The following is a 12,627-nucleotide window of genomic DNA, read 5'->3' on the forward strand; positions in this document are numbered from 1 at the left end:
CAGTTTTCAAGAGTATCTCTGCTATCGATGAAATTGTGATGTTTTGCCTGAGTTTTACTACAAGTCGTCACGAAAAGACACGTGACATGAAATTTGCAAGAAATCAGATGACCTATATACCTCAGAATTCTTTACGGATCGTTCAGTCCGACGAGAATGATACAGAAGAATTTCCTTTGCATAAGCATGATCCTCGGGATCAGGTTCAAAGTATTCACTTCCCTGCAAGATAATGTCATAAAAGTATATATATGTTTATATGCATGTATATCACGTATACATTATAAAGATTCTTTCATTTTGTTTCGGGGGGGGGGGGGGATACAGGTAAGGAAAACAATTCAACATGGTATCATTTTTACATTATACATTTTCAAATTCCTATTATACAAACACAGAGATGCGAATTTCTTTAATCATATGTTTAAAATGTCAATAAATTTCACACTCACACTGCTTTTCCAAAATGCTGGAAAGATTATTGTCACAATAGCAATGTACATTATGTATTAAGTCTGATAAATTAAATACAAATATTTGTAAATCTTGCAATTCTTACAAACACAGAGCTGCAAATTCAGGAATACATGTCATCCAAAAGATCGATGAATTTTATATCCCTCAATCCCAACATATATACTTCTGACGCTCTAGCTTAACTCTCTAATAATGATTTTCACACACAGAAAAAAAGTAACGACAACACACATTTACATTGTACATGTATTTACACATTATTTGTTTGTGTAAAAATGTTTGTGTACTAATTTCAATTCGGTTGCTGTTGCTGCCAATAGAAGTGAACTTTATATGATTCATCCGTATCCCACATCATTACACTCAGTTTTCAGAGTCCACAAATTCAGTGTTTTCATGATGATATTACTGTCAATTGAATATGTAAGCCCAAATACATACGTCATTAAACACGCACACACGCACACACACACACACACACATCATGCACACAATACACAAGTGTACAGACATATGCGCACATATAAACAGTATATGCCTACAAATATTAACACACGAACAATTATGCATATCTATACATACATACATACATACATAGTTACATACATACATACATACATACATACATGACTGTATGATGAATGACTTGTCTCCGGTTCAATTGCAGCAACATTCATTGCGCCCATACGGCTTGCCTGCTTGTTTGGGAAGGCAAGTGGCATGTAGGACTTGTCAGAGATGTCCTCATATATATGTTTCCCGCCCTAAAACACAAAAGAAATTAATTCGCATGTTATTGGCATCCGGCAACTTGTTATTGATGATAACCTAGGCATACTTATGTTTGGGCGATGATTGGAATGAGGGTTTTTTTTTTTCTTCTTTCACTGTAGTGACACCGGAAATTGAGAATACAGCATTTTGTTGACTTCAACTGTGTGTAAGAAAAGATATTGCCTATCATAATGAAACTCAATTTTGAACATTCCTTGATATTTTCTTTTTCTAGCAGAGTTGCAAAGCAAATACTGCAAGAAAGCAGTGAACGTAAAATACACTCACGGAGAGACAGTTTGTCTGTCATCTCCATGCAGATTCATTGCAAAATATGAAGTTGACATAACAGGTTGGTTAACACTTCTGACATAGAGTGCTTAGCTGATGCCACACACTTGATCTTCGATGCTTTGCGCATGCGCAACAGACTAGGCAAAATATTATTTTATCTTGCGGCCAGTTTAATATCGTTTATTGTAGACTATATGGAGACTTTGGTGTTGCGTCGAATATGCTCTGATATTGCACAGAAATATCACGTGGACACACGACAAAAAAATGAGTCAGGAAACTGCCTTGTAGAGATGCATATCGTATATTAATACGTAAGAAGAAGAAAAATCATATCACAAACACACATGCATGCATGCATACATGATGCCTATTTTTTCATACATACATACATACATACATACATACATACACCAGGGAGGTCCACCTCCCTGCATACACATACAAACAAACATGTCTGTGATTTAGATGAACGACTTACCTCCGTTCCAGCAGCAGTATTTATTACGCCCACACGGCTTGCCGGCTGATCCGGTAGAACAAGTGGCATGTACGGCTTGTTAGAAATGTCCTCATACATCGCTCTCTAAAGCACAAAAAGAAGGTAATTTGCATGTAACTGGTATCGGGTAATTTTTTAATGAAGACTAGCTACAAACTCAGGTTTAAACAACAATTTGAATCGTTCATTTGGGGTTTTTTTATCGATATCTTCTGTGATAAACTGGATGGAATGTGTAGCTATATTTTGTTATAACCTCTTGAGAAATTGTCTATTATAGTAAAACACATAACATTTCAGATTTTTTTTTGTATTCTTTCTGGTAAAGCTTTTAAGTATATTCTTCACGAAAACGGTGAAAGTAAAATAAACCTATGGAATATGGTATCATCGTCATGCAGGTTCACTGTAATACATGGAGTTGGCACAATAGGCTTGTTAGCTATTCGGGCATTTGTTTCCATATTAAATCAAAATGGCATGGAACATAAAACAAAATAGATCACCGTGTATAGTAGTAGCTGAGGAACTAGACTAGCCTTTGACAAAGGCCCTTTTGCTGTATAATGATTGCAAGAGAAGCAAGCAGAGGGTCATCATGAGGGATTGTGAGGTCAGCCATCAAGAAGGCGAGGAGGCGAGGAGATGATATCCGATACATTACCTTCTCGACTTCACAGGTTCAAGAAGGTAAGAAGGGAAAATAAGAAATATTGTTTTCTTGCCCGTTAGCAACTTCTGAGATCTTGTTCTCTCAACTTCTCGAGTCTGAGGAGTTGAGAAGGCACGCCGACAGATCTTGTTTTCTTAACTTCTCGCGTCCAAAAAGACGAGATCTCACACTCTTATCTCGCCTTCATGTTGGATCCGAGATGTCCAGAAGACGACATCTCACAGCTCGCCGAACTTCTTTCTTTCTCGGACCCGAGAAGTTGGGGAATTATCTTGTCTTCTTTATAGCACTTACAAGCTTCCGTAACAGCGAGAGGGCGTTTGGAGCCACGTCAAAATATTGTTAATCACACCTATGAATTACAGGATTTTGCTACCAGCATTTGGTATGACAATCACAAATCACAACCAATAAAAAGGGCTTTGGTCGCAGAAGCCGAAACATTATATCATTTTGCACAGATGACAGCCGATGAGCAAACTACCATTGGTTCCAATCTGGGAGGTGTGAGAGGCAACGTCCTTGGTCCAAGTAAGTAACAGAAGTACTTAGTGCTGAATATTAAGGGAGAGTGATGTTTGGGTTTCTTGGCCGGATCATGAATGATAAAATCACATTTAGTTGCATGCAGATCTAGGACCTTGCGCTTTTAGTCAGTGTTAGCAATAGTGCAAAGGCCATAGAAAAAGTCTACAGCACAGTACTTACACTCTTCCTATCTAGACTATAGATGTTTTACCAAAAGTAATTAATGTTCCTTTAGTCTGAGAAGTTCGACCTGTTAGCTGTTTAGACCTGACAGTGCATGGTTAATGATAATGGCAGGTCCATTTGTGACCTATTTGCTACTTACCAGAAAAGAGGCTACACCAATGGGTTGACGAGATCATCATTATTGTCGTTTATCATTACTACTTTACTGTTATTGTTATTAGACCCATAATAATATTATTATTATCATTACTGTTATTATTATTACTACTACTATTATTATCATTATTATTTTTGATTTTATTATTATTAGTAGTAGTAGTAGTAGTAGTAGTGGTATCATTATCATCATTACTATTATAATTATCCGAACTACAACTAACAGAAATGTTATCAATATTTTTGTCATCATGGGAAAGGTGGCTCTTTATACCTCTTCATTATCGGCTACGCCACGGTCTGAGTATCTGCCCTCCTGTAGAGCTATGTCATCTGTTTTAGCCGCAGTTAGGTCACTGTCTGGCGTCTTCTTTGTCCTCCTTACTATGCACACCGTGATGGCTATGATCCCTATTACAGCCAATGGTATGCCCACAGCTGCTCCGATGAGTAGACCGTTGGGGGCAGCTGCTCAAACCAGGCACAAGAATAAAAATGCATATACACATTCCATGACAACTGCATTGATATATCTATTTCTTTATCTATCTATCTATCTGTCTATCTATCTATCTATCTATCTATTTATCTATCTATATAGCTAACACATAAAGAAATCAATATCTTTAAAATACTGCAGATATTGTTTTCAAGTTTTTAGACTAAGATGCACACATTTTCTGAACATTACAATCAAACATCATATCACCTCACCACATGAATGGAGACTCCATTTAGATTATGTTTACAACATGTATTGTATTCATTGCTCTGCAACTGATTTATTAACACACATATAAACATATTTTACACAAAAAAAAAACAGTGTAAAAAAGTGTAAAAAGCAAATACAAAGAAAGATATTACCAAATCAATAACAATCTCCTCTACTCTTATTACCTCCAGTCAACTCAGGGTCATTGTCACAATTGACAGCGTTAAATCTGTTCCGTCCCTGAGCAGTGACCGGGTGAGCACACACGTTGGCGCCCAAGACTGCCAACATCTATACTACCCCCTCCCCCACAAGCTCTAACTCCTCCACTACATTGTTCCTCACCCTCCTTTAGTGTGTTTTTGTCTGTACGCGTATGTTCGTACCAATATAGCATCATTTATACATACTGTCTTGCATACAGTGTTAACAAAGAACTTCAAAGCAATGTAAACAAAGAACCACCGCGTGTCCCCTTCCCTTAGACGATAAGTGAGGAGTCCATTTCTAAAAAATTAACGCCTCACCAATGAGCCTCACCTGTTGCGACGGGGCCAAATGTCGCTGAATTGACAGCTCCCGCACCATTGTAAGCCCTGAAGGCGTAGCTGTGAAAAATAAACAGAGAATGACATCAACAGTTTACTTGGTGTTTCTGAAGATCACTAGGCCTTTTTTTTAGGTTATACAAGCAATGCAGCCCAGCAACATTTTCACCTTTTTAAATACACCATTGTCAGTCACCACAAAAAGTGTGTTTCTTTCAAAAAGAAAGCAAATGAGAATATTACGCCATTACAAAATTGCCATAAGATTCAACCTCATGGAACAGATTTACTTGTCAACTTAGAACACTGACTGACTTTCATCATTTATTGTATACTCTATATGTCTGTGATTGTTATAGACTCACATTGGTAGAGTTGGAACAAACTGTTGCTTTGTAATCATTGACAAAAAACACCAAAAAACCCCAAACAAACAAACAAACAAACAAACACATATAAGATATACCTTCCCACTAAAAGCGCGATTTTAGCTATTGCTCGAAAATCTAAAAATTTGTTGAATCTTCAGATTTAAATTATATTGATCATTCAAAGTATTGTGAAAAACAAACAAACAAACTAACTAACTAACTAACTAACAAACAAGAAACAAACACTTATAGATATGTCCCAGGGCGAAGACATCAAGACCTTGACTAAATATTGCCTTGCCAGTGAGAACCAGCTGATCAGTTAGTACTGGGGCATCTGTTTAATCCTTCCTTTGCTTTAATTGTTCGGAGATCGGCATAGATGTCTGGAATCTAACTATAAGAAATTGCTAACTTTATAACTAGGTCAAGGTTTTGGCAGAATCATTGAATACTGATGCAAAAAAGAAGCTTGGCAATAAGTGACTTACTAGTATTCTGTGTCATCTTTCAGTGGCCCATTGCAGTAGCCAGTGGTACCAGTGGGGCACGATTCCACACCAATGTCCACCTGACCGACGTCCAGTTGTGCTGTAGCTCGCCTCTTGCGACTCCCTGAGCATGTGCGACATGAAGGTACAGCTGAGCTTTTTAACCTTATGGGTAAGAACCTTCTTGTGGCTCAGAGAATAAGGTCATTCTTTTAAGACCAAGACCAAGGTTTCTCAGTAGACGTACCACATCCATGGCCAATGGCACAAGATAAAGGGATGGTATAGTATTGTTCGAGGTGAGGATTCAGTTTTTAACGTTTTGCGAGATATTCGGAAACCACTCTGAAATATTGAAGATCATATAATTCTAAGGGGAATTGAAAGTTTATTTGATGAAAATCAGTTTGGAAATGACCGAGATACTCATAAACAAGGTAAAACAAAGAGATCCTGATAAAAGTCGTGGCCTGTCGCATTCTATTTGGATCTCTATTTGGATATCTCAGCCATATTAAGACCAAGACCAAGACACACGCACACACAAAGTTGGAAGTTTGCAGCCCCATCTGAACTAAAACTGCACCATCTAATTGAATGAGATTTTTTATACCTATTAAACTCATGAAACCACACATCTTGTGTTTGATGCTATGTCTCTTTTCATTCTAAATGTCACTGTCCTTTATGAGGAGAACAGCAACATTTAATGCAATGCTTTTTTTTTTTTTTGCAGTTGGAGAACTATCAACTATTAAGTCACCTAAATTGCGAAGTTTATTCCACTACTTACCTTTTGATATTTTGCTTTACATTTGATGTTAACACAGGGCAAATTGTTGAAATAGTTTCTTACTTTGAACAGATTTAATACTTGTAACCGATTAATTCTCATCTTTCCCCAATAGGCCTACAGAATATGCAGTAAGAGTCATATTCATCATTTCACTAAGGACAAGATGACAATTTCTGCAGTAAAATCAGGACAGAACATAATTACTCAAAGTATAGGGACACTTTAAGTGCAATACAATCATGATGCGGGTAATACAATTATGTCCTCTACTACACAGCCTATTCTAATTCCTTGCCCCCTTTCTCATGTTCACAATGCACCTTGGAATGGCACCTTGGAGACAACTCACACAATGTAAATGTGCTATATCATTGTCAGATATTAGTTGATTTACTGTTACACAGTAAAAGGTACTCACCAAAATTGGAGGGATATGGGTAAGTCTGATTTTCAATAGTGATGTATGGCGGATATCTTCCGCCGTCAGGAATAGCCCTAGCATCGTTGTATGTATATTCAACTCCAGAAACACTTGAAGCATCTAGTTCTAAAATTAAGAATCAAACAATGTTTGACATCATCAGTAAATATGCACCAAACAAATCAATGCTTTCACTCAAAATATGAACAAAGTTATGAAAAAAAATGATCAGGTGAGTGCATTCATGAAGAGATACAGATACGCATGCACATTCCCCCCTTAGGACATGTACAGTATAGGACTTGTACAATTACAGAGTGTACTTGTGCGTGTGTGTGAGTGTGTGTGAGTGTGTGTGCGCGCGCGCTTGTGTGCAGGTGTGTGTGCGTGTGCGTGTACGTATGTATGTATATAATTATTAGCATTAGACATTCAGCAGTCTCTCATCAAGAGATATATTTAGGAATGGCCTCCATAGTAACACAATTTATATATGAAATCTCTGTCATTTCTTGATTCATCGGTTTGAAAAATTAGTGACGTATTATTGTGATAGTGTTCACATAAAAACAAATAATCCACACATCACTTGTGGGCTTCTGCCTCTAAAATGAGGTGAAAATCATGTAAGAGATCTGTTGTAGAAAATTTTGCAGCACTTGAGTCACTGATTTGGTATTTCAGTGAAACAGGTTTTTTTTTATCATTATTATTATCAGACGGGCATTGTAAAAACAAAATTAATATTCACTCTTATGTACGACAGCTTATGCATGAGGAGCGTATTCTGGAAAAAGCGATGTTTCCGCATACCAATTTCTGAAATGATGACAGTGAAGACAGTCAGTTCTCCGTTCTCATGACTGAAGAGATCCTCGGGAAGGGTAACAGTGAAAGATGTTGTGGAGACACCTGTCGGCTCTGTGATACTACCATAGTCATAATTTGGATCAGCTTGAGGGGGATCTAGTGAAAGAAACACATGTGGATCGAGGGACGTTGGGGGAATCAAGGACAAGGACAGATATATGGATATCTACCTTGGAGTAGGCCTAGAGCTGCCTAAAATTCTACTTTACTGATCTGATTTGCATTTTCATAAGTTGAATTTTGTGTCTTCTACCGATAAAAAATCCTTGGCACTTCACAAGCAATGATAATTGTTATTTCTGTTGTTCTTTTTTTTAACAAGTTTTCACAAAATCTTCTACTGTCTGATCATTCAGTGTCATCTTTTATAAGGAAGCATCAAGAAAGCGGTAACCAGAACAGTTCTGCCCTCACTTCTAATGACTATACTGGTTAAAAACGTGTGTATGCTACTGTAACCAGTTTGAATGTGCACATGGACAGTACAATCTATGGTTATCTGAGAAGATGATTAAATCCCTATTGCACACGAATTCACACAGAAATTCTCCTTATCATATTCAAAATAATTTTGGAAAAAATCTGGATCATAACTCAAACGATTAAATGCTTCTTCACTGATTTTACTGCTAGTCTTGTCAATTGCAGAGTTACTAACATATTTAAAGTCATATAAGTATAATAATATATCTGTATTATAAAGTTATTACAGAACTGCTCTCAATCTGTCATTTGTTACCACCGATGTGCATACTTTCACTTGAATCATTAGCACACATACAGCTGAAAGTCACCCAATGTTCAAGTTAATTTCAATGAATTAAGGAACATCCACAATAGAGACAAAGAAGTCTGACTGAAATTAGCCCAGTGATATGGAAATTATGGAGTTCTGAGACTTCACATATTAAAAAAAAAGAATAGTAATGTTTGTCGCGACCATATCTGCAACTAAATGGGCATAATGTCTCATATAGGTATTGACAGAAAACATGTTTGTGTTATCATTAAAGGGCCTGTGATATGAGTGTAAATAATTTACGTTCTTCAGGAGTTTCAACGGAATCTGTAGATGCTGGATCACTGACATAGCCCCCATCATTCACAGCAGTTATCTGTAAACAAAAGAAAGGGAAAGCATAATAAATACAGCTGAAATAGAAAAAAGAACATGAAAATGAAAATTCCATCCTGCTTGATTTTAATTAGCCTGTTTGGAGTTACGCGTTCTGTGCATAAGCAGGTAGGTCTACAGGTTTTCTGGTCAAATGACATACAATGTAATAAGACATAGGGGGTATTGCAAGAAAGTTGAGTTGCAATTAATTGCAAATATCTATTGCAGCTTAGCAATAGATAGATCTATTGCAACTTGCAATCAATCGCAAGTTGCAGTTGCAAGAAAGGAGCTTGCAATTAATTGCAACTTTCTTGCAACACCCCCATAGAGTTGTAATGGGCGAAGTCGTGGACGGCATTTGAACAGAGCTTGTTTACGTTTCAGTAAAATATCGTTTCTAAACATTTCTGGGAGCTTACTAACAAAAAAAAAGTCGTATTACTTAAGTGGGTGCACATCTATAGGGTTACAACTGTTTTGCATCGATGGTCTTAAATTTGGGGTCATTTGATGCATAACTAACAGCGAACTGGTCTATTCACTTCACTACTGTTTCACTCTTTCAAAATGATCAGAATAGATTCTGCTAGCATTTAACTGAAACGACAAACACTTGGGACATTGTCTGTAGTTTTTGTGTCCAGTGCTGAACTACTTTTGAGCAGCAGAACACACAGTAAATGAAACTGAAAAGAAATGTAGTGTAATACCCTTTCATTAAGGTAGGCCCTACACAGCAATGCTATTCTGCATGTTTTCAAAAAAAAGTTATGTTATTATACGAGTCATCAAAACGTGCTTTATTGAATTTATCAGGTTCAAACTTCAATTAGTGATTCTCAATATCAAAGCATAAGGTGTTTCGAATATGGCAGCTTCGCCTTTGGTTGCTCTTTTGTTTGGTTGTCCAAAAAGTAAGCTGTGACACTGGATGCACAATCACGACAGGGGCCTGTGGGGTCAAGGCATTGTTGTTGATATAACACATGTTTGACATCCACTACTAAAGAAAAAAGATACAGTAGTGCACAGTAGTGCCACAGACGAGCTACACTTATTTGTTTTGTATAAGCTCACCATAAAGGTGTAGCTGAAACCTGGGATGAGATCAGTAATATCTATTGACGTGTCAGCCGTTGTGGCACTTCCAGTATCTCTGTGGGTCTGCAAGTTCGAAGGAAAAAAGCAGAAGAAGACACAAACAGATAATCACAAAGACATGAAGAGATAATTCAGGCATATTGGAAGTATACATAATACTGAATGACACAGAGCAACGTGAAATGAAATATTGCATATTGTATTCACATTATTAGTGCATCCTCTTCATTGAAACATGACTTGAATTTAAAGAGATTCTCGGAACATTGTTTTACAACATTGTAGCACACTGTTATTTATGTTTTTTCAGAAAGTCATATCCTCATAACTACAAAAAATACAGAGAATATGACCATGCTTTTTGTAGCCTCAATTACTACGACGTCTTTTTAGTCACGAACTATTTGAACTGGAACTAGTTGATCTCATACATTGATTGAGTTGCTTAAGATATCAAGAATGAATGTTGCATCCCCCCCCCCCTAGAAAAAGAAGAAGAAGAAGAAGAAAGGTATTGGGATGGACGCTAGAATTGCAAATATGACTGCATGTTTCTTCATGACACCACCAAAATGTGTAATATCTTAACCATTAGGAAGGCCCAAAGTTTCTAATGAATCCACCTGGAATGGTTGACATACCTCCCTTGTACCAATATATTCTATCCGATACTCTGTGATTTCCCCGTTTTGATGTGCTGGCCGCTCCCAGGTCACACGGATTGTGTTCTTGTCAACAGCAGTCACCGCTGGATTCTGCACAGGACTGGGTGCTGTGTGTGATCAGAGCAAGTAGATCAGAAGAACGAAGAGTGGTAAGACAGCACAAGAAATATGGAGAAGAAATTTTTCTGTCATTCTGCATCAACAGACAGAACTTTCCGTTATCCAGATTGTGAATAAATAGACTGCTTTCATGAAATTAATGCAACCTGTTGCTCTTTCTTTCTTTTTTCCACTTTTTCTAAGTTTTTCTTTAATGCTACAAATCTATGAGGCCCTAACTTCTATCAAAAATATGGCACACTTTTATGGCAAGCCGTTTGTGTAAAAAGTCGATAAACTCTGATAGAGTTTATCAGTGACAGAGTTTATCAGTGAAAAACAGTGTTTATCAACTGATAAACAGAGTTTTTCTTTGATAAACTGTGTTTATCAACGGATAAACACAGTTTTTCTGATAAACTGTGTTTATCAGCGAATTGATAAACAGAGTTTATCAATCTGATAAACTGAGTTTATCACTTGATAAACTGAGTTTATCAGTTGATAAACACAGTTTATCGGAGAAAAACTCTCTTTATCAGTTGATAAACTCTGTTTTTCACTGATAAACAGAGTTTATCAGTTGATAAACACAGTTTTTCTGATAAACTCAGTTAATCAGTTGATAAACAGAGTTTTTCACTTTTGATTAGCAGAATTATTCATCTCTCCACAAGAGAGGGTGTTTTTGCTGTTTGATAAGTTCTGCTCGTTGATAATATTCGGGGGTAGGAAACACAAGAGCAAGAACATACATGTGCGATAAGTTGGCCTGCGACGTAAGGCAATCACGCCACACACTCCCGTCATATACTTGTCCACTTCCCGGCAGCTGCTCGCTTCCCGGCTGGCCCCGCGTACATATACAGTGCCGTGTATATATTATATCACTACATGTACGTATTAACAGAGCAGACGGCTCTGCGTATTAAATGCTGCTAGCGCCCACTACCGAGAAGGTTTGAATAACTCTGCTTTTCTCTGATAAACTGAGTTTATCATGTGATAAACAGAGTTTATCAGAAAAACTGTGTTTATCAGTTGATAAACTCAGTCTATCATTGATAAACAGAGTTTATCGGAAAAATATTTGTCTGATAAACTCTGTTTTTCTCTGATAAACAGAGTTTTTCTAGAAAAACAATGTTTATCAGTTGATAACACAGTTTTTCTGATAAACAGACTTTATCGACTTTTTACACAAACGGCTTGCCATACACTTTAGTATGAAAGACATCACATGCACAAATTTACAAAATTGTTCATCACTCCATTTCGAAAAAAAAGTCAAAGTTATAATTTTACACATTGGTATCATTTGAAGCATGCATGATTATATTTGCCACCCCAAACAGGCATCACGAAATGACACAGCTTCTCATAAGACATGATAAACCACCGCAAAATACTCGTCATCTGTCATCACTTTCTGTTACATCACAGTACGGCAGTTTGTAGTCTATGATGAGAGATTCCTGTATTTTTCGTGTTCTTTTCATTTCTTCAGTTGTGTTTGACAACCTTTTTCAACACAATTTCTTTGGCATTTCATTCTTCGATGTATGCATTTTTTTTTACAAAACCTGAAAATTTAAAAACAAAAAAGTTCTATTTCTTCCACTTTCCTCAATAAATGCTCTGAAAAGTATTGAATTATCATTACATGGATGTTACAATAAATACAATACATCTATGATCTCACTGCCAACTCTCTGATGGAGAAAAAGGAAAAATTGTGGGTAGTATGCGCCATATCATACTCATGACTTCTTACAACCTATAAAATGTCATAGATCTTGCGAATTTTATTGAATCATTGACCAAGAGATGCAAATTATGA

At 36.8% G+C, this 12,627-nt stretch overlaps 1 protein-coding gene across 1 annotated transcript in view; it reads right to left on the reverse strand.

Moving 5' to 3' along the window:
* Positions 1 to 3,858: 3,858 nt before the first annotated feature.
* Positions 3,859 to 12,627, reverse strand: part of LOC139727139 (receptor-type tyrosine-protein phosphatase beta-like) — a 59,532-nt gene continuing 50,763 nt past the window's right edge. Inside the window, exons 21-27 of the mRNA XM_071638119.1 lie at positions 10,665 to 10,795; positions 10,000 to 10,086; positions 8,845 to 8,917; positions 7,746 to 7,898; positions 5,716 to 5,839; positions 4,846 to 4,913; positions 3,859 to 4,058 (exon numbers count right to left, since the gene is read on the reverse strand). Coding sequence (XP_071494220.1) covers positions 3,859 to 4,058; positions 4,846 to 4,913; positions 5,716 to 5,839; positions 7,746 to 7,898; positions 8,845 to 8,917; positions 10,000 to 10,086; positions 10,665 to 10,795 — 836 coding nt within the window. The remainder of the gene's footprint in view (positions 4,059 to 4,845; positions 4,914 to 5,715; positions 5,840 to 7,745; positions 7,899 to 8,844; positions 8,918 to 9,999; positions 10,087 to 10,664; positions 10,796 to 12,627) is intronic.

This window comes from Diadema antillarum, unplaced genomic scaffold (genome assembly GCF_040938485.1).
Source record: "Diadema antillarum isolate AM-2024a unplaced genomic scaffold, OU_Dant_1.0 seq00000119_RagTag, whole genome shotgun sequence".
Taxonomy (NCBI): Eukaryota; Metazoa; Echinodermata; class Echinoidea; order Diadematoida; family Diadematidae; genus Diadema; species Diadema antillarum.